Source organism: Strongylocentrotus purpuratus, unplaced genomic scaffold (genome assembly GCF_000002235.5).
Source record: "Strongylocentrotus purpuratus isolate Spur 01 unplaced genomic scaffold, Spur_5.0 spur5_scaffold_10, whole genome shotgun sequence".
In the NCBI taxonomy this organism is placed as follows: domain Eukaryota; kingdom Metazoa; phylum Echinodermata; class Echinoidea; order Camarodonta; family Strongylocentrotidae; genus Strongylocentrotus; species Strongylocentrotus purpuratus.
This window is the reverse complement of record NW_022145595.1, coordinates 7,851,703-7,874,935: the sequence shown is the minus strand read 5'-3', so window position 1 is coordinate 7,874,935 and position 23,233 is coordinate 7,851,703. Positions and strand designations below refer to the sequence as shown.

The 23,233-nt window shown below is 38.2% G+C and overlaps 1 protein-coding gene across 2 annotated transcripts; it reads right to left on the bottom strand.

Moving 5' to 3' along the window:
• Positions 1 to 5,285: 5,285 nt before the first annotated feature.
• LOC105437798 lies at positions 5,286 to 21,072 on the bottom strand. Of its 2 annotated transcripts, XM_030979357.1 has the most exons (8): positions 20,532 to 21,072; positions 14,869 to 15,079; positions 13,279 to 13,375; positions 12,499 to 12,800; positions 11,969 to 12,171; positions 10,965 to 11,124; positions 8,279 to 8,401; positions 5,286 to 7,564 (listed from the first exon to the last, which is right to left on the bottom strand). In XM_030979357.1, the coding sequence occupies exons 2-8, from the start codon at positions 15,074 to 15,076 to the stop codon at positions 7,482 to 7,484; spliced, it is 1,176 nt and encodes a 391-aa protein (XP_030835217.1). In that variant the 5' UTR covers positions 15,077 to 15,079; positions 20,532 to 21,072; the 3' UTR covers positions 5,286 to 7,481. The 2 variants fall into 2 exon arrangements, with proteins under 2 accessions (XP_030835217.1, XP_030835216.1); XM_030979356.1 differs by lacking the exon at positions 20,532 to 21,072 and having other exon boundaries at positions 14,869 to 15,109.
• Between the last annotated feature and the right edge of the window lie 2,161 nt (positions 21,073 to 23,233).

The window sequence follows — 23,233 nt, the reverse complement described above, 5'->3', positions numbered from 1 at the left end:
AAAAAGAGACTAATACCGTGATATTAATTGTGTGTTGGTTTCAGTTACGGGTGATAATATTAATGTTTGTCAAGATATCATGCTCAGAGCAACACAGTGGCTTTGACCCACATCCAACCATCTCATGTCGGACCATCCTGATAAGATAATTCATACCCCTTGTGTGTGTCTATTGTGTATTCTTGACAGCTAGTGTGTGCATTTTTTGCTTATGTGTTTGTAAATACATGAGGGTGGATGGGTGTGTGTTTATAGAGAGAGAGAGAGAGAGAGAGAAAGAGAGAGAGAGAGAAAGATAGTGTTTGTATGTATAGCCTATGTGTGAAATTGGAATATTAGTGTGTGTATTGTAAGTGAACTCTTTGAGAAAAAAAAATCCGCAGTGTAAAACTATATAAACCAAGCACCAGAATAACCAGAAATGTTCACAAACAAACAGACCCCCCCCCCCTTCCCCCAATAAAAATCCCCTCGCACCACAGCTAGCTCACATACATTTTGTACACCTAAACATGTAAATGGCCAGCAAAACTGAAGTCCACGCGCATGCGTAATACATATACTAGGTACTGCAGCTCAGCCACAGTGCTGTGAACTCAGCTCGTGAATATTCATGACGCGTATACCTCTGAACCAATAAGGAGGCAGGATTTTACTCTCATAGGTAAACCTGTTTGGGAAAAAAAAATTCGCCCCCCGGCCCCCACCTCCCAAATGTGGGATGCTAACTTTTAGCGTGCTCGGTCAGTCAGACCGCAGCGCGCGCGTTAATGAGGCTGAAAGCTGATTTTTATTCAGCGATATCTGGCGATCACATAACATTTACGCCTGCTGAATTTCCATGCGCTTTTCAGTGAGATTTGTAGGGGTGTACATGTAGCTGCGTTTTTGGTCGTTAACTTCATTCAACATGGCAGCATGCAACGGAAAGTCACTCTCGAGATTTTCAGCATCAGTTTGATATGTAATTTGCCATATTTCGCAATTTGTAAACAATAATTTTCACAACTTTTATTGACGCTATTTTTGTAACATTTCAACTGCTGTTTTGACCCGGGAATTTCACTTTTGGTTCCTGACTTTGGGACAAAATAAATTTGTCCACTTTGAGATTCGTTCGAAAGATGAAAAGTCACTGATCAAAAATATGTCAAAACCTAATTGACGCAAAATCATGTTCTTTTTATAATCATAGTAATTAAGACCCTAAAAACCCGGAAATTACCAATTTGTTCTTTTTATGATAGCGCGAAATTGTGTGATTTCATACTCGTGTACGCTCGCCGTCTGAGCAATGGCAATGCATAACTGATTATTAAACTCCAGGGAGCTCCGCCGCGCCATCGACTAGCCGAAATTTTTTTAGAAAAATGATTAAAAAAGAAATACAGTAGAAAAGAAACATCTACATGGCATGTGAGGTATTTGATCTAGGGTCCTTAGATTGTTGTCAAGACGGCTTACGCGCACGTGCATTACAGGCGCACGCCACAACGCCTGGTTACCAAGATGTGGTATTCAGAATGTTAATAAACCAAAGTGAAACATATGTGACGTAGTTGACGTAGTTGACCAATCAGAACTCTCTATTATCACATCGGCAAAATTTACTACTTTTTTTAATTATTCATGAACATGAGCGTGATCTTTTTTGGTTCCTGACTTTGGGACAGCGTAAAATATAATAATTTTGATATCATTGTAAAGAAAAATATTTATGCTTTATGCTGATTATAACATCTTCTTGACGCAAGAATGATTTCTATGTGAAAATTAGCCCTACTCTTTAGATAGATTTATCGTCGAAAAACCCCATTTTCAAGGCGAAATATCTGTTTCCAAAATATATCTAACATGATTGTCATATAAGTATATAGAGAGTGCAACTTCTTATCTTTAAAATAAGACCCATTTCATGAGAAATGAACAATTATAAAGGCAAAAACTGCCGATCGGGAAGACCGTCTGCACTACTCATTACGTATGCGAGACACGTAAATTCTTGCATACGTGCTGAATAAAATAGAGGGTTTTCGCACCGGCTGCGGTCTGACTGCGGTATCGCATTGCTTTACAGTTCCAAGCGCGTCATCAACACAGCTCAGAGACTCGGCTCAGACTAGAGGTCAACAACATTTATATCGTGAAGTCGTCCGTCACATGTGGAAAGGAAGCAAAACTCTATTGCTCTGGTAAGATATTTCCTAATTTTAGGTTATCTTTACCTCCGATTTGGGCTTAACTTTAGAATACCCCACCCAAACGTAGTATGTCCGTTGGTCGCCAACGCGCCAACGTACCAATTTAGTGTAGTCCCTTCCTTTCGTATTCGTGACCAGTTTCTGAATTTGCCATCACATCAACTCGAGAATGGAAATATGGTTATTTGTTATGTTTTAACTCCTTCCTATTACCTCTTACACATCAAAGTATTTTATTTATAGTTTGTTAAAGATGTTCTCACCTTAGTTGTAATGTTTTACCCTTGATATTGCTTGAAAATCGTCAGAAATCAATGTAACTACTGTCGAAAAGTGGCCTAAAAGTAAAGTGGAAAAAAAAAATCGGGAATTTATGGTGTCCTTTACATGGCAAACAAAGAAAGGAAATAAGGTGCGTTGGCGCGTTGGCACGTTGGCCCCCCGTCCCTCATTGCCAAACGAAAATAATATAGGAAATAGGTAGCCTAAAAGTAAAAGTAAAGGGGGAAGAAATTCAGTTCCCCCAACCCCCCCCCCCCCCTGCTCTCGCGCGAAGCGCGCAAGCTTTGACCTTTCATTTAATTATTAGAGAAAGAAGACGAATCGTTGTACACTTCTCGACTCTTAAGAGTCTTATATCTGAAGTCAGGTTTCCCCTAGCTCCCGCGCATGCAGCGTGGAAGCTTTGGTGTTTCATTAATCGGTCCCCCCCCCTCCCCCCGCGCAAAGCGCGGAAGGTTTTAGCTTTCATTAATTATTAGAGAAAGAAGACGATTTGTTAAAGGTACTATGTCCCTTTTGCAGCCAACCTCAAATTCTTTAGAACTTTGCAGGAATTATGAATATGTCATGTATGTCCTGTGAAATTTAAACGTTAGCAGTGTCCTCATATTCAAATTATGCATGGAAACCCGTTTACTTGCTAGACTTCACTGTCAGACACTATTGAGTGACTGACTGGCTTTTTTCTTCTTTGGTAATAACATACATGAAAAGAGTTGTAAAGGGTACATGAGCATTTGCCTACATCAATAACCCACTTCTTGTGATGGCCAAGATTAAACTGATTGAATCTTTGCGCAGCATAAAATGTATGACCATTCGGTACAATTGTCTGAAAATCAAGACTATTACTTTTGGGCTCTATAGCCCTAAAGTCGATTTGATAACTAATAGTCGTTATTTTCCCACTTGAAGACATTTTCAAGCCCCACCTTTTTTAGGGAAGTTCTGATTAGTATTATCTTTCATCAAATGCAGTTGGAATTTAACAAGCAACTCGACATCGGGCCAACGTTGGGCCAATGTATCTCGAGGCATCGGGCCAACATCAAGTTACGACGTTGGCCCAAAGTCAAAATGTCCGCCAGCCCAATGTTGACCCGACGTCGGGAGATTACGTTGGGCCAACATCAGATTCTGACATTGGGTCGACATCAAAATTGAAACGTTGGCCCGATGTAAAAATGTCCAGCTACCCAATGTTGGTCCAATGTCATTTTCCCGACGTCGGCCTAACGTAATTTGTCTGATGTTGGCCCAATATTAGAATAACCGCAAACCCGATGTTGGCCCAATGTCATTTTCCCGACGTCGGGCCAACATTATAATTCTGACGTTGGCCCAATGCTAATATGTCCGCCAGCCCAATATTGGCCCAATGTCATTTTCCCGACGTCGGGCCAACATTATAATTCTGATGTTGGCGCAATGTTAATATGTCCGCCAGCCCAATATTGTCCCAATGTCATTTTCCCGACGTCGGGCCAACATCATAATGCTGACGTTGGCCCGATGTGAATATGTCTGCCAGCCCAATATTGGCCCAATGTCATATTTCCAACGTCGGCCTAACATAATTTTTCTGACGTTGGCCCAATATTAAAATAACCGCCAACCCAATGTTGTCCCAATGTCATTTCCTAGACGTCGGGCCAACATCATAATGCTGACGTTGGCCCGATGTGAATATGTCTGCCAGCCCAATATTGGCCCAATGTCATTTTTCCAACGTCGGCCTAACATTATTTTGTTGACGTTGGCCCAATATTAAAATAACCGCCAACCCAATGTTGTCCCAATGTCATTTTCTAGACGTCGGGCCAACATCATAATGCTGACGTTGGCCCGATGTGAATATGTCTGCCAGCCCAATATTGGCCCAATGTCATTTTTCCAACGTCGGCCTAACATAATTTTTCTGACGTTGGCCCAATATTAAAATAACCGCCAACCCAATGTTGTCCCAATGTCATTTCTTAGACGTCGGGCCAACATCATAATGCTGACGTTGGCCCGATGTGAATATGTCTGCCAGCCCAATATTGGCCCAATGTCATTTTTCCAACGTCGGCCTAACATAATTTTTCTGACGTTGGCCCAATATTAAAATAACCGCCAGCCCAATATTGGCCCAATGTCATTTTTCCAACGTCGGCCTAACATAATTTTTCTGACGTTGGCCCAATATTAAAAAAACGCCAACCCAATGTTGTCCCAATGTCATTTTCCCGACGTCGGGCCAACATCATAATTCTGACGTTGGCCCAGTGTTAAAATATCCGCGAATCAAATGGTGGCCCAATATCATAGTTTCCGATGTTGGGCTAACAAAAATTATCTGACGTTGGCCCAATGTTTAAATGACCGCCGACCTAATGTTGGCCCGATGTCATTTTTCCGATGTCGCGCCAAAATGAAATTCTGAATGTGAAAACAACATTTCCTATACTGGGCCAACATTATTTGCACGTTGGCCGTCGTTCTAGTTGACTAATTGAAATAAGTAAACATGAAGAGGATCAATTTGCAAGTAGCCTTTGCATGCACAGAACAATGGACACTTGCACTATTATAAGGTAAAGTGTCTTGTGTGACATAAAGCCTAGTAAGAAAACATGAATCAATTTCCCTGAAGTTAAGTTAAACTTCAAAGTCACGTGTATAATTTGTAACATGCAGGGAAGGAATTGGTCCTCTTAATGGAAAACTGTGAGATATTACATGCGTGTACTGTACAATGAAAGAATTGTTAAATTAAATGATTCAAGTTTTTGATAAATATCAAACAAGCACAAATTTCACTCTACTTTATCCTTTGTTTAATCTCTGTTATGAAGCAGCGTTACAGTTGAATACAAAGTACATTATGTGTAATTAAGACATACTAAAAAGAATGTGGTACCTGAAACAAAAACCGAATATCGAACAAAAACAACGCAATACGTCAACACTCCTGTCTACGTATAAATGTTTTAACCCCTTCAGAAGCTGTACTAAATACATGTACATGAAAATTATGGACATCTTGGTACATGGATTCATGATCGTTTTTGTTTACACTAAATCCAATAAATAAATGTAATACATGTTCAAGCTGTTTCAAGAATAGCATTGAAGTATAATTTAGGTGTAAGTTTTGTTTCTTTTTTAATGTAGGTCTACACTGTACATGTATCAATCACTGAAACAAGTATGTCGTGCAGTCGATTCTTACTGGCGAGCAAAGCCCCAGGCATCTACTCTTCATATTTTAATCAATGTCATCCTGAATGAGATTCCATGCTGAATTTATTGGCATGACATTCGTCACAAAATAAAGATGCCTACAGCATTATGGGTTCAAAGATCCAATTTTATGTGAAGAGATAAATGGTCTTAAGAAAATACTTTGTTTCGCCTAAGGAATTAGATGTTATCTTACATAATATGTGGCAAAGTGGTGTGTTAATCGTATTTTCAATTTGATGTACCATTTTGTTTAATGGATTCTCCACCAACAAAAGATTATACATGTAGTTTAGTATTACACAGTTCAAGTCAAAATTGCAGGAGAGACGTTTCAATGTAATTTGCACTGATTCTTGTGTGATACTACATGAAAGAGAGAAAAACAAATCTCGATAAAAAAATTACAATTCCCAAAATTTCTTTAAATTTCACTCATAAACAACTGCATTGTAGTTGAGCCCTTCTTCAATCTATCATCAAGTACATCTATTTGTCAAATAAAATTCAATAGGATTAGTTCCCCTTTAAGCATGTGCATTATGTTAATCTACTGGTACAAATACTTGTTGAGACCTCATTTTACAGGGTTACAAACTTACTATACATAGTATATCAGTAAATCCTGCATAACTTTGTGTTTATAGTTGGGATGAAGCAATAAATGTATTCGTTGACAATATGGGACATGCCAGGCCCGTACAACACGAAATAAAATCAACAACTAAATTATTCATACCCTCGGCAATTTTATTTTTACTTTTAAGTATTTGAATAATTTGATTTGTGGTGATTTAAGACTCTTGAGAATGTGGCATATTAAAGCTTGCATCTAACAGTATTCAGCAAATATCCGAATTCACCCAGTCCACCTTTTATTCTTGAGTTACGAAAAAAAAAAAAAAAAAACATCAAATGTATACAAGGGGCGTGAATAATTGGCTATTAACTGTATGTCGTACGGGACAAGGTTGACGTTGTTAAAATAAAAGAAGAATGACGTAAATGCCAACAAATTTGAGAGAATCCATATTTACAAAAAGTGTAGACCTCCAAACAAAACCTTGGCAAAAACTATTCCTTCTCATGTCGTACAGGACAATGTGGCGGAAATGGCCTGGCCAATTATTGGCGGTGAAGTCCGCAGGCAACTACGCAATTAAGACCTTGGATGTATCGTACAATGTATTTGGAACTTAGAACATGCACTAGATAACACACTGTTTGGCAATTTTGTGTGCAACAACGTACATATGTGACAAGTATCACATTTCAACTATTTCGTCTTAAAAATGAAAGTCCAAAGTCTCCATAGTACGACACTTACCTAATTTAGGTGGTCTAAGCATTAAAGTAAAATATTATCCCCTTAGTAGCCAACTAAACTCAAAGTTGTATTATTACAATTTTGTCACGTTAAACATGTATAAAGCAAACTGATGTATATAGAGGGGGAAAGGGAAAATGTTGAATGGTTCCTCACAGTGTATGCAAACGTATTCATAAGTAGTTCTCTCATTTTTAACATAAATAAGCATGCATTCCATAAGCTTTGTCCAATCATATCTGCTGGATGACCAAAAGGATGAAACTGTCTCATATTCATAAAACCGATTGATAGTTGATGAGCAGTATCTTATAACTCTAACTGCTGGGGCCAAAGAAAAAAAAGTTCAGTAGATTTTTTCCTCCTCCAGCCAGCAGAGTTTAAAAAGAGTTCACGAGTCAAGAGGAGGGGGGGGGGGGGTGAGAGTGGTATCACGAGTGTATCAGTCAATCACTGTCCTCTTCATCTGCACCCACGTCGCTTTCGTTGTTTGGGTCGTTGCCTTCCTCAATCTCAATTAATGCAGCTGCTGCAAAAATTAAAAGCGATGGAATATTGGTATAGAATGAAAGTAAAACATTAAAAAGGCAACATAAAACAAGATGAATACGACTGCGCCTTTAATTCCTCCGCCTGATCGGTTTGAAATGCTGTATAACGCTTTTCTAAATTATATAAATCATTGCAAACATGTTTTTATACATTCCCTGTATGGGAAAAAATGTAGACCGCCATCAATAAACTTTTTGTACAGAGGAGCTCACTGATGACAACTTCAAAAATCAACATCTTTCTTGTTTTTAATCGGAAATCGCTCAAACTTTCATTTATTTGTTTCTCTAACTATTCTGCTTTCATTATTACCAACTTAATATCGGGCGGCAATTCCAATTCAAACCAAAAATTAGATTAAATTTTGAATAACTTCAACTTTTAAAAAGATTGCACATACATATATATATATATCTAAATGTAGATGATTAGTCTGTTTTCCTGGAATGTTCCTTTTTGATCATTTGCGGTATGGTTGTACATTCAAACGGGTGTTGCCTTGAAATTATACTAAAATAACGAATTTCTATAGCGGTACTAATTCATAGGTCTGTATTCAACAGAGAAGACTACATTTCAGATGTCGAAAAATATTCTCAAATAACATTTATAGTTTGGGGTCATTTATACCAAAGCTAACTACGAACTGGCCTGTTAGAAAATGTTACTTGCACATTAGTGAAATGGTTACCTTTCTTTTTTTCTTCTCTCTTTCGGCGTCCTCCAGACCTGTCACTGCTGTATCTCAGCCACTTCTTTATAAGATCTTCAGTAGAAGTATTTGGGGCAGATTCCCATGATCTTCTAGTGGCACCTTAAAAAGAGAGATTTCTTTGTCTTAATCTGAAAATACTTCATCACACAAGCGTTTTGGTCATTTATGGGTTAAGCCAATCAATAATTATATTCAATACTAGCCTGACTCAGTGTTTCGCACCTCGGTCGTGATCTTAGAAACTATTCAAAATAAATTGTGGAAATCGATAACGGAAAAGCTTCTGATGATTTACTGCGGAGGGATCGTACCATTCTCTGTTTTTTAACGAAGTGACTGCCCTGTTTTTGCATAGCTAGTGAGACAGATATACAGTGGCGTAGCGAAGACTCGGTCATTGGTGGGAGGTGGGGGGGGGGGCACCATACGTAAGTCTATTAGATTAACTTTTTTCAACCAATCTTTAGTTACTGCACTCTTTTAGGAATTAAACAGTTTCTTGTCACCCTCATCCAAAATACATCAATGAGGATTTGTTTTCCATCCCTATTAAATGTAGACGTACGAGCCCATTTCTGTGTGAGGAAATAAAATGATTGTTGATATAAAACAAAATACAACAAATATGGTGAGGCTCCTCTTACCCCCCCCCCCCCGTGCCCCCTGCCCCCCCCCCCCCCATCTTTCTAGCTACACCACTGCAGATAGACTACAAAGGATAAATAGCGTTTGACTTGTTTTGGTACCTATTCATTGCACTTGGACATGAAAGAAGAGTAAAGAGAGAGGAGGGCAACTGAATACAAATTTCTACATACAAAAAGGTAATTGGAAAAGAAAGAACAGTGTAAATGAGGTAATAAGAAAACTATTAAATGATGTTCATATGCTGATCCTTTATGGTTGAGAATATGTGAAAATATGTTTTTAAAGAAATGAGAAGAAAACCAACAAAATTTGAGTAAAATGAAATACAGAGAAAGATGGATATAAGAGACAGTGCCAAGGTTATGACTGACTATTTACAAGCAACCCTTGTAGCATATAAAGCAATATGGCAAAAGGGTACTAAAAACAGTTTTTTAGAATGTAATTTCCCTTTTCATTGCATTAACTTTGAACTCTCAAGGGGCCGCATAACATTGTTTCGTGGGACATATTTAACCAGGGCCCCAAAATTAACAGTTCAGACTCAAGCTTACGCATTTTGACCAACATTTTGAAGAGACATTGCACGCGCCTGAGAAGGGGAGATGAACGAGAAGAAGAAGAAGAAGAATAAGCAGAAGAAGAAGGAGAAGAGAGAGAAAAAGAGCGGGGAGAAAAGGAAGGATAATAAATGGGAATAGATTCTAGAAAGAAAAAAATTCATTGCGATTGATCCACAAAAAAAGAAAATCCATCCAAACGTATAACTGATAATTGTGTGACTCAACATCAAGGCCCTAAAAGTGACCGAATACTTCACATTAATTTATTTTTAGTGGGTCGCTATCTTACATTCAAATTATCTCTGATGAAACCGTTTTGGGTTTTGTGTTCCATGTGGCACAGTGCCACAGGAAACACAACACCGAAATACGCATACAGTACAAATTAATTCATAACACTGAAAACAACAAAAACATACTCGTTAAAAAAGAAATATAAAAGTTCTATTTCCAGATTCTTCAAATAAAAGGAGGAGGAAATTTTAGCCTTTCTGAAAATGTTATAGCCTGGAATTTAAACAGTTTCCAAAAAGGATATCATTAAGGTTTCCAACTTTTGTAATAAGTTCATTTGTATGAAAGCGGATAAATAAGAAAACCGATCAATGGCAAATGTTTGAAATAAATCCGACCAATATTACGAAAGTTATGAGTGTTTGATATATTGGATCAGTATATCTACAAAGTATGCGAAACCCAAATGATTGTGATTGCAATAGTAATAACTCTCCCGTTTGTGGGGTAACAAAATATTGTATTTCTTATTACTTTTTTCTCCTAAGCGCCTTCTCCCTTCGGGCACTGATAAAATGTATTGTGGAAAGCATATTAATAAAGATTTTCGAAAAAAGAGAAGACACTCTCAAGTCTTAGATTTTAAAAACTTGACATTTTAGTAAGTTTGTGTATTGGTTGGAACACATTGGGAAAACTACCCGGCACTTCCTAATAGCGACACTACCGATTAACAATATGAAGTGCCGAAATGTTTATTGATTACAGCTTTGGAAAATGTATACTTTCCGTATTCTTGTCCGATTTAATGAATCTTTCACCAATCTGCTTATCTGTTTTCTGCTTTCTTTTAGACTAGTTGTCTGTTAAGGTGGAATTTCCCTTTAAAACTCACCAATTAGGGCGCACTGCTAAAGGCGAAAAGGCGAATTGTTGAAACTCGCCTAGGCGCCTTGAGAGGTCGACTTTTTAGAGAAGACGCGAAGGGATCGAACTCGCCTTCTTGCTTCTCGGGGGTGTATGGAAAGCTGGTTTTTCATTCCTTGTATTTTGATTTTTTTTGGTGTTAATATAATATATAAGTATAATAGGCTTAAGTACTGTTCATTTCAATCAAAATGAAGGAAAGAGTAAGTATCTTTAGCTATAGATTTGTAAAATAAATAGATTACATATCAAGAGGACATATTTCTTATAACAAAAAGTAAAATACTTACGCAATATAACATCTGCAATGTCCATTTTGCAAATGCCGACTTTTTGTCCCATCCCTTTCCAATTCAAATTGGTAGCCAGTTCGTCTTCAAGCATCGCTTTCAGTATCCTAGCAACTACTTCTTTTTCTGTCGTTCCACCGAGCGTACCAAGAGATTTAATCTGTGATTTAAGCAGTGATAGTTAATTAAGAGTAACGACTCGAGAGCATGTATGGTACGTAGGCTACATCTTAGTTTTAATTGATAAAATGTGGCACACTTATGGTAAGGGGCGGATCTACGGGGGGGGGGGGGGGGGGGGGGTAGGGGGTTTAACTCAATCCCCCCCCCCCCCCCGGGCTGCGTAGTGAAAATGTGATGTGCATAGAAAAACGCCGTCATGTGTCCAGACCCGCACAGTATTAGTAGATGCCAGGAAAACATCACTTACGGGGGGGGGGGGGGGTCCAACAATAGCAACAACACAAAAATCGCTCAGCGAAATATCGGCCGGCGCGATTTTCTATTTTTCGGGGGCAAAAAAAAAGGAAAAAAAGTGCACACTACCCCCCCCCCCCTCCCGCTTATTCACCGGCTGGTTGTTTCGCCGCTAAATATTTTCTCACGAATTGTGCCCCCTCTTTGGCCGTCCTCCCTGTCGCCGGCTAGATCCGCCCCTGAGGTCAACCGCAACCCTACCCCCCCCCCCCTTTGCAAAAAGCTAGATCCGCCCCTGATGTTGCACTTTGCAAAACTATTCCTTAACCTGCATAGCTAGCACAACTCGATTGTAATTGATTTAAACACAATAGCCGCAAATAAATAAACCTATGTAATTTCTCGCCAGTTGATCTACAAATAAACACTATGTAAAATTGCTTCTATATAGGTCAGCATCAACATAACATATCGACATTTAGTCCAACTCGGTGTCATCATCTTTGCATCATCATTACATCATCTTATCTACTTATATTTATATAGTAAACTGTAATAACAAAAGTGATTTGACCTGATAAGCTTACAAGTTTCTTTTTGAATGGCTTCGCCTTCAGCTGCTCATTCAGCTGCTCCAGCTCAGTGATATTGGAGACTGGCAGGTGAGCCTCCTCTCCCATGTCCATGGTGTCTGCCTCAACACTCTGGCCTCGAGTATTGAGCAGACTTTGCATCATGGTGGCATTCTGCCGACCCTGTTGCTTGATCTCGTTCAGCAATCGGATGACACCTGCACAGAGCAACATATAGAAGCAACGGTTAAATTAAATGAGATATCACATACCGGTAGTGGCGATAAGCAAAGAGAATTTTTAAGTAGATTAAATTGAATATATTAAATATATTACAGGTATAAATACATACAAACAATTAAAGTTGGTAGAATCCGCTAAAAAAAAAAGTCACTGGACATAGGCCCTCATCATAGATGATTGCATAAGGCGGGAAATTGGTTATTTTGGAACAGAAAGGACAGTCGCTAAAAACGAGGTACATAATAAGGCACTGCTGGAAAAGGAATTCCTATGAGGATAGTGTACATGAATATGGTACTTACTGTGCTCGAACTGTTGGACACTTATCTGTGGAGGAGCAGGATTAATCGCGTTACTCGTTGTAGGCGTGTCTGGACCAGGTGTGCGGGAAATTGTAGGCGTGTCTAGACCAGGTGCGCGGGAAGTTGTAGGCGTCTCTGGACCAGATGTGCGGGAAGTTGTGGGCGTTGAATGCGTAGACGACCGGGAGCTAGTGTTTCCTGGAAAGGCAGGGGGTGAGGGCCGGGGTGAGGTTAGCTTTTTCGCCCTCTTGACGACAAGTTCGGGTTCGTCATCGCTGCTTTCTCGAAAGCGTCCAGGGCGTCTGTAATATATAATAACAGTTACATAAGCCTAATAATAAAACTATTAGTAATGATAACGCCACAGGCGCCAAATCTACTTGAAATCAAATCTGCATTGTATACCTTAAAAAAAACAGAAGTAAGAACATATCCAAATAAAAAAGAACAATTAGTTATAGGCCAAATCAAACATAATTTTTAAAGATATATTTCAATACCCCCCCCCCCCCAAGTCATGGACACAATGAGAGCAAAATATGTATTGTTCACTATAATAAGTCAAAATATAACAAACAGAATTTCCTTTAATTTAGTCAGCTGCTGACAATCTTACACAGAGCCATGTATGTTAATTTACTTTTCATTTTTAATCCTAAAAGGGCCGGATATGTTGGTGCCCTCTCAGTCAAGTGAAATGTTAAAGAAATTGCTATCAGTTCTAATACATGACAGGAAATGTAAGAGTCAATTAGAATTTGAACAAAATGGTGTCCTTACCCTACTCTACGTCTACCAACGTGTTCGTCGTCCGTAGTTGCCAAGGGTAAACAATTTTCAGCCTTACTGAGTTTTTTTCGGGCCTTGTCATAGGAAGCTGATTTCGAATTTCAAAGAAATATAAAAAGAAATAAAGGGGAAAATAGGAAGGGGAAGAAGAAAAGAAAGAAAGATAAAAGGAAAAATGGAAGAAAATTATGTTTTAAATAATAATAATAATAATAATGATAATAATAATAATAACAATAATAACGTTTTATTTACCCAGGGTAGCCACTTCAGTTATGAAACTGCTCTTCCAGCGGACCCTGCATAACATAATATGTTTTCACCACTGTCATTATCTTTTGCAACGCTGTAAACAAGTAAAAATACATCAAATATCCCCAAAACATCTTATAAAATTTCAGTTTTGTTTTCACTGAAACTATGATATTTCATGGATGGAAACGAGAAAAGATTATTTATGTCGGCCTATGACATATCAAAGAATTCAAATTGTCATCATTTTGTGTAGGACAGAAGAAGAAAAAAACTTAGCATAACTTGCGAAATAACAGTTTAAGAACTTGTTTGAACTGTCACGTTTTATGTCAGTTACATAGTTCTTTGTGCTACGTTAAAAAAAAAACGAAAACAAACGCTTATTGTACAAGCAGCAATATCAGCTTTACTTCTGTCGATAAAGTAAAAGTAAATTAAAATGTATATGCTTTCAAATGATAATTTGTTTTATATCAATCCATTCATGCTCAATCGAGCAACATTATTTTGATAATGGCATCTCAAAAATCCATCTGTGCCAGATTTTGGTAAAACATTGATAATGTTAGTATTACATGCACATATGACGAAAATGTAAGATTTTCATTTGTGATGATGTGCATTCGAATAAGCAGTTAGAAAGAAAAAGGGTGAACATTCATTTCCAAAATGACGGTGCACCCTCAGATTTTTGATCAATCAAATTGAGCAATGAAACAGTACCCCTTTTGTGATTGAAAAGGGTGCCTGTATGAAATGTATGGCGCCCGATATTTTGATTCCTGTATGAAATACCACCTAGCTGTCCGTTTTTGCTCTTTTTAAAAGCATTTCTGAATAATGCGTTCGGTGGCGGAGACATGCAAATGCGAAAAACACTATCCATAACAATAATATCACAGACCCGTTTCAGTAACTACTCGATTTTCACCGTCACCTTCGATAATATCCCCACTATCACTTATTTGGTTTTGATGGCATTATTCTTAACCCCCCCCCCCCCTTCCCCGTTATTTAAATAAGCACATGAAACCAATCGTTTTATTCGGCATTAAAGTTTGTATTACCTTCAGGCCATATGCTCGTTCGTGTTCGCTTGTGAACTAGCGGTTACCAGAATCTGGCAAAAATGGATTTTGACAAGCCATTTTCAAAGCAATCCTGTTCAGGAAAGTGCGATGGATTTATATGATCAATGTATCATTTGAAAGCATGTTACTTGTACTGTATGAAAAGTAATGAATTAGATTTATACAGCTCTGATTTGTTTATAATAACAGTTTGAGGTGTTTCGTTTTTTCTGGGACGCACTGTTGAGTGAATTACCTGTACTTCCGCCTTCCTGAACCTCACAGGTAAACCAAGGCCAGGTGTCTTCTGGAGGGTCGTGCCGCATCACTGCGTTCTTCGCGCTTGCGGCGTCACAGGGGGGCCATCGGCAACTCTGTCTCCCGTCATTCGTCCCCAGCCACTTGGAGGAGACCACTTCCACCTCTTTGGTGTCCAGAAACTCGACAATAACATATTTATCCATGGTCTGAAATAACATTATTATCTAGTACAAATTAATAAAATGTACCAACCAGCTATGACCGATTTGATAAGTGCTCATTCGATTGGAGTCTCAAAGGCTAGTACAGAGATGAGACAAAACTAATGAGTAACATGATTCAAGGGAAAGGCAACATATCCATCTCTGAAAGGCAATAGAACAACTTTGCCAACACTTGCTGACACAGGAAAATGGTGCAACCTTTTGCCAAGTTCTCTAAAATAATATATTCCAATCTTGTTGGAGTCAACGGGGTAGTCAAAGAAAGACATGGCCTTTGAAAATTTGTAACAAACAATAAAAGGGTCGATTTCATTGTTGACAAGAACATTGGTCACCTGAAAAACATCCTCTCCGATCATTACAAAACTATCACGTTCATTTGTTGAGATAACATAGTTATTGCAATGGAGTTCCTTGAACTGCATCGTGCCTCGGGGTGCATCGTTTGGAAGAGGTCCTGATGAGTGCCTGTACTTCCATGTGCATGGGGAGACAACATGATCAGGCTTCCGTCTTGAACTGGTATCCATGTTCTTTTCAGACAACCTTCGTATGACCTGTTGTAGTGGCTGTTGTGGTTTGCGAATCATTCGCTTGATACTATTCAAATGGTTTTCATATGGAAATGCAGAGAATTTATCTAAACATCCAAAGTTTCTAACATCATCTGCTAAATGAACCAACGAATGTACATTGTAGATGAGACTTTCTTCACCATACAGTTTCCCACACTGTGTCACAAACAGAATAAGAAGATTTTCGGCATAGTCACAGTACTCTACACACTTCGAGGGATTGCACAACAGTCTTATGGCTACAACTAGAAGGATGAAATGTGAATAATAAGGTTCAGGCAAGTTTCTCCTTAGAGCGACTGCCCCAGTATACAACAGAAACGTACGGAATTCCGTCGCCTTCCAACGGTCTACTTCTGCAAGAGCCCTTCCCTTTCTTGCAAACTCCCGAGGTACAAATGATTTGCAATGAATAATCTCATCTGATATTGCATTAACAACTCTTGGTCCTAGTCTGACGTTCATTGGACCTCGCATCCACAAGTTTATCAACTTTCTTACAACTCCTAGACAAATCAGATGCATATAGTCTAATGGAAACTGAGAGACCATACCCACACCAATTTGAAGCAAGCAACTAGTGTCACGATGGTGTTCCTTGTTGTCCTGATTCTTAAATGTTTGATCAGTCCTAAGAACTGCATCAACACAAGGGAAAGTGACACGCCGCTCTGTGTACACTCCTTTTTGACTACACTTGTCACAACCCCAGTAGCCCGAGTGTCCTTTGGTACACTTAACAAATGCCCTCGCCGGGGTATCACAGATAACATTTTTAATTGTGACATGTATTCTGTTGCCCCTGAATTGTACCCCCTCCCTTGATATTTTGACCATTTCTTCAAGAAAGTCGTGTAGGTAATCGTTGGAAGTATTTGGTTTGCTATCCCCTAAAAGAGACCAATGACAAAGGGTTCTGATGTGCAGTTGGTATCCTGGTCCTGAATCCTACCCAGTATCGGCCAAAACTGGTCCCCTTTGCTCTTGAACAAAGGCATTCCGTCAATAAAAACCTGAAGAAACAAACGATAGTCTACAAGCATATCGAAAAGTTGGGGATTAAATTCTAGGGAAGAAACTATGTTGGGAGCAATTCCAAAATGATGGTAAGTTCCACCAGCAACTTCTTTCACTTCATAGGATGTCATGGTTGTCAAAAGAGTGCGAGAATCTTTCGGTAACTGGGGGAAATGGGGCTTTAAAATAGCTAGTAATGAGTTAATGTGACTTGCTGGCGTACAGCAATTTACTGCCCATTCTCTAAGATGTTCACGGATAGTTGGTTGACCAAGATCTACATCTTCATCCGACGTTACGTCACTATCATAGCCTGAATGTGACGGCGCCGCGGCTTCGCGATGTTGACTCAAGTCTGGTATTGAGAATGCACCATCAGATTCAGAGTCAGTCAAAGATAATTCATCACCACCACATGCCCCTAATTCTATGTCACTTGAAGTACCAGTAACACCATTAATCTCGTCATCGCTAACGTCAGATGGTAAGGTGGAATTCAAAACTTCTCGTGTTTGTCTGTCGGCTATTCGGCGCAAATGTCTAATGCCGTATAGCTTTGTAGCTCTATTAAAATTTGACATAGCTACACACCACGAGTAGCACTGTATGAGAAAAATATGCAGGGCCTCTAAACCTTGAGCAAAGTGATAATGAAAACTAGAGGATCTAAATAGACTCTGACAAAGACAAAGAACTTGGGGGACCAATAATATTAATGCTGCAAACAAATCCAACAAAGTTCTGTTTAGTTCAGCTATAGGCTACAAACCCAATATTCGTATCAACATCACCTTTAAAAGTTTGATTGATTCTGAAAAAAAATCTGTAATGAGAAGAACAAAAGAAAAGAATATGTAATGAACTATAGTCTTACTCTACACGGTACAAGTTACTCAACCCTTATTCTTTCCCCTCCCCCTTGTATTATTCTGCTTCCCGCCGTATATCGATGAAGGGGAGCTGGGGGGGGGGGGGGGGGGGGTCTAGCAAATACGGAACTGGTTTATGTGAAAATCAAGCCAACCTTGCATGAACTTTATAGGTCGCACACCACAAACAAATCTAAGCATATACTAGCCTAGAAACGATCCCAACATAGACTAAATAGTTGGTATAATCGGTGCTCGGGGGCTGTTGATCCACTAAATAAAATTAAAACGTGGTTTTGAATACTAAAATAATAATACTTAACTTCAATACCAGTGATTTACACAAATATTAATGTTTATGCCTTTAATGACATGATTTCCCGTTTTTTTCCCCCTCTCATTCTCGCCCATTATGCCAGAAGCGGCACTCCGGGTGGGGAGAGTGGGCACTGTGCCCCCCATTTTGCAGGTCCCCCAAAATATATATATATATATATATATATATATATATATATATATAGTGCTCACTACCCCCAACAAAAAAAAAAAGCAAATCCCCGCAAGCCCCCCCCCCCCCCAAAAAAACAAAACAACAACAACAACAACAACAACAACAACAATTAGGACGTAGGAAGAAAAAAGAGCAGACATAGAAACGTTTTTTTATAATTCAGACAAGGATTAAGAGTCGTGAACGGTACAACGAATCGTCTTCTCTCTAATAATTTACTGAAACGTCAAGCTTCCGCGCTTCCCATGGGAGGGGGAGGGGGACTGAATTTAGACAAGATTTAAGAATCGAGAACGGTACAATTAACGAATCGTCTCTTTTTTTTTTAAATTAATGAAAAGTCAAAGCTTCCGCGCTTCGCACGGAAGAGTGGGGGGGGGGTGGCTGGATTCAGATGTGGATTAAGAGTGGAGAACGGTAAAAAGAATCGTCTTCTTTCTCTAATAATAATATGAACGTCAAAGCTTCCTCGCTTCGCGCTGGAGGAGGAAAACTGAATTCAGACAAGGATTAAGAGTCGAGAACGATCTAACGAGCCGTCTTCTTTCTCTAATAATTTAATGAAATGTCAAAGCTTCCGCGCTTCGCGTGCTCACTACCGCCCCCTAAAATGAAATCCTAGCTACGCGCTTGTTCCTCTCCCCCCCCCCCCCCGCCCACTGATATCGATCGGCGCGATTTTCAAATTTCAGGCCCCCCTCCCCCTACTGGCAAAACCTGGATCGCCACTCTCTTAAACACCCCTTTTAACAAATCCTGGATACTCCCTTGCTATAATAGTAGTGGTAGTATATAATTAGTTGTAGTAATAAAAATAAATAAAACAAATGCAACAAATTTTCAATAATTCATTGAATTCCCACCCGGTCCCCAACATAAAAAAAATCTTCTGTGTGCCCATGCTTTATGCCATAATGCATGGTCGTACAGAGGATTTTTGTTTTATGTTGGGGACGGGGGTAAAATTCAATGAATTATTGAAAATTTATTGCATTTTATTTGTAGGAACTGCCCCCTACCCTAGCCCCCGCTGCGTACAGTCATGGTTCAGTGGCAAAGCAATGGCCTCCTAACTGTGAGGCCCCAGGATAAAAAACGTGTCGATGTGCTATATTTTGTGGGGCATTAATCCTCATTACTGTCATTTATGACTTAAGGATTGTAGCATATACACATGCTTTAGCAGTCACCAAAACAAACACTGGCAAATTATTGTTCAATAAAATCAGAGAATGTATACTATTATCTAGATCCATTAGGAATAAATCATTGTCAAAATAATTCCATGAATTGGGGTAATTTTTTTTTTATCAAACTATATGAGCGACAGTGTACATGTACATCCCACCGACTTCAAACTTCTGCATTGATATAGTACACGAGGATCGAGCAAGAATATCGACACAGCTGACCCGACGCAGCAATATATTAATGCGTGTCTTTCTTGCTCCCCCGACGAGACGACTCCACCCAACAATCAACTCTCTCTTTTACTCCCACCTACAGATCTCCTCTCTCATGCTCTTACTTCCCCTTCTCTCTCCACGCTTTTATCCCCCGTTTCTTTTGTTTCCCTTTTCTTTCTTTTTTTCCCCTTTCTCTTTTCTTTCTTTGCCTTTCTTTCCTCTCGGCTCACTCTTTTTCTTTCTTCTCTTCTCTTTTCTTTCTTTCCTTTTTTCCCCTTTTTCCTTTCTTTCCCTTTCCCTCTCTTTCCCCCCTCCCCCTTTTCTCTTTTCTCCCGACGGCAGCGCAATTTAACCGACAATATCGTGACAGGTGGGGTGTCGCATTCCCACCACCCCCTTTAGAGAAGCCCCTGGTTACAGGAGGTAAAAGGGTAGGAATTCCTAGCTCATAAGCATTTTAAATGAATGGAAATGTGTTGCGCCGATGTGACTTTGGGGGGATGGTCTCAGAAATTGACCAAGATTTCTCTCCGAACAGAAGTTCAATAAAAGATTGTTCTAAGGCAGGACATATATTATATCAATTAAAAGTAAAACCATGTGGCTTTCATTAATGCAATATTCCGAGAAAATGAAATGTCGAGGTGTGCATCAGTGATGGTGAAGATGGTTCAACTATAATAAGGCAAATTAACAATATAGCATTACACTTCGTTGAAGTTGGGCGGTAATTTATATAAATGATTTGCTTGTAAAAAACATGATCAAAAATAGTATAACAGTGCTTATTACTTGACAAGTAATTTAACATACTTGAACCTGGAATAACATATATTTTTATCAAAAAGTACTATACAAAGAAAAATGAATAATGCTTCTCATCATCTGCTTCCTGCATGTGTTTTTTCACACAAACTTCTTTTACAGAATTCCGCTTCCAATATATATCTTTAATACAATGTACTACATAGAAAATTTATAGATACGACACTTGTAAATATCGAACATATATATGGAACTTAGTAAATAACAGAAGTTAAAGTATTTTTAACTCACCAATTTTGTTCTTCTCCTAGCTATCTTGCAAAGTCAGACTATACCAATGATCGATGCTGATGTTCTGTTGGCTGAAAACGCAGTGACCACCCTGCTCTGGCCAGTGGTTATAATTATAGTGTTAATGGGAGTATAATGCCCCTTTCGGTCACATAATGTCCTTGCGGGTCAAAAAGGTCAGACATTGAGGAATGTGAATTTTTAGACTGAACATACATCTATCTACTGTATATTAATGTATGCACTACAACACACATAGTATGAATACTGTTTTAGGGAACCTGAGTTTAAAGGAAAATATTACATAGGGTTAATTTGTAAATTGATGTTTTTAAGTTCATTTCTGACACTGCAGTAGAAATATATGTAGTACTATAGTTAAAAGAATATGGATATGGTAAAGATGACGATATTCGTATAGCCTCTGTAATAAAACTATTTAAGATCAATGACACTAAGCGTCGGTTTTTGATAATCTCAACATAAAATCAAATTGTAATTTTTCTTTATCATAATTTGTTGTAAGAGGTGCACGATTATCGCAAAATACTTTAATGTGGGTAAGTCCCATCTGCGTCATTGATGTAGACTAAGAGTATTTTCATTTTGTTTCCACTTTATTTCATTTTCAGGAACATAATAAGTATAACAATAACAAAGAATACAAGAAAACGAAGTACAATAATATAGTAGTATAGTAGTATAGTAAAATGGTTTATCAGAACAACTGCAAAATGGTAGCTCGAGAGCTAAATTACATTGCGAGTTTTACAAGCTCAGATTTAAAAAAACATTTTAACAAAACTTAGATATAGACAAGTGCAAATAATGCATAACCTAAAATAGATTACAGCTTGATTATTAAATATACCATAGTTGCAAAAGTATAAATTCATCATTATTATTATTTTGTTTAAATTATTGTTAAGTGAGGAATACTTATTTCAAATAGAAATTGGGGCATATTAATTGAATTCATGACAAATAAATACTGAAGATTTGTTTGATTTCAAACCATTAAAAAATGCAATTGCAAATTATATGCCTTAATTGTAACTCTGATACCCGATTATGTAATTCAAAACAGTCACACTGTCTTAATTACGAGGATTTATCAAGGAAACATAATTAAACAATCCTGACAGAGAGAGAAAGAGAGAGAGAGAGAGTCGGTAGCATAAGAAGAATGGAACAGATGGAACTGAGAAGACATGGAGAAGAAGAATGATGATGAAAGTAAGACGACAAAGGAAAAGCGATTAGAAATTTCAGAGTAAATTCAAAGTTTCCTTTACAGAGAAAAGCAGTTATATTTACCAAATATATATGACTAAGATAAATTCACTAGAAATTCACTAATTAGTCAGTTAAAACACAGATTTATCAATTCATTAAGATGTTGATTACTTGCACTAATCTTTAAACATTGATACGTACAGTGCAGTACCACTAAAGCAAGAGAAGGCATACAATAATAAGAGTTATGAAATCAGGCAAGAATCAAGGGAATTTATGCATTGTTCAGTAACCTGGTGAGATATGGGCTTTTCCTGTAACGTTCTGTCGTGGACTTTGGTTACATACAAATAGCTAGCTAGCTACGTGTTTTCCGTGTTTTTTTTGTGCAGACGTTTAGTTCAAACCAGTTTGATCGGTCAAATTGTAGTGCCTTCTGTGCAAACTTGAGACATAACTCTTCTCGGCGAGCATGCATCGGGAGTTTGAGACTTGGTCACTGATATGCATTTGGATAAGATGTGTAATATCATAGGATGATTCTTAGTGGCCATTTTGTACGTTTTCGATCTTGTTGGTCTGGGCAGGGCAATGCATGGGCACCGTTCCAAGCAGGGCAGGTATACTTGAGGAGTGGTATATAACAAAGCCTAAATTAAAAAATAAATACATAATAAATACAATAACAGAAAAAATCATCAACTATGATACCTGATGGGGATTACCTAAAGAAACTGAGTTTCTTAGAAGGCTATATTCTCATAAGGTGATGGTTTATAACAGGAAATGCAAAAGACAAATCATGATCGAGATTATAAATATAAAACAATTATGTGTTGTATAGGCCGTAAGAGTGAACCGATTTAAAAGACGAACGAAAAAGAAGGGGAAAAACATGATGTTTGGCAAAGAAAAGCGGGAAATAAAATAACATTATTTCAAAATAAACTTGATTTGCATTGTAATTGTTTCGATCGTTGACACCCTTTCAAATAAATTCAAACAATTAAATCGTATTAAAGACAAAGGAGAGAGGTGCAATATGGTAGTTCAAGAAAGGAATAGAACGGAAAAGAACAGAAACGAATTGATATATGGCATCACAATGCATATTAAGGTATTTATATAATTAAGCCCCCGATATTATGTTCACTATGTACAAAAGGTGCAACAAAAAAGCAAATGACCGACACGCAATGAACTCAAAGCTGACATAAAGTAAGAAAGATGTCAAAAGACATGTTTCTATCCCTTAATAAGATATTTTTACTGCACCCCCTTTGTAACATTTGACAGAAAAATAAAACACTACATCTTACAAAACTGATTATAGCTGTGTGGTTTATCATTGTGAAAACGAGATAAACATTGCTAATTCCATAAAAGTGCATGTCATATATAATTTGCTTGCATAAAAAATTAACTTGGACGTATAACAATTTTCGAATTCCTACGTGTTGGCATTT

Coding starts and splice junctions, on each gene's coding strand:
- LOC105437798 (XM_030979356.1), bottom strand. CDS start 15,091: ATGTTATTTCAGACCATGGATAAATATGTTATTGTCGAGTTTCTGGAC. Junction 11,125..11,968: donor AGCCATTCAAAAAGAAACTT/GTAAGCTTATCA, acceptor CTTAAATCACAG/ATTAAATCTCTTGGTACGCT. Junction 7,565..8,278: donor GAGAGAAGAAAAAAAGAAAG/GTAACCATTTCA, acceptor TAATTTTTGCAG/CAGCTGCATTAATTGAGATT.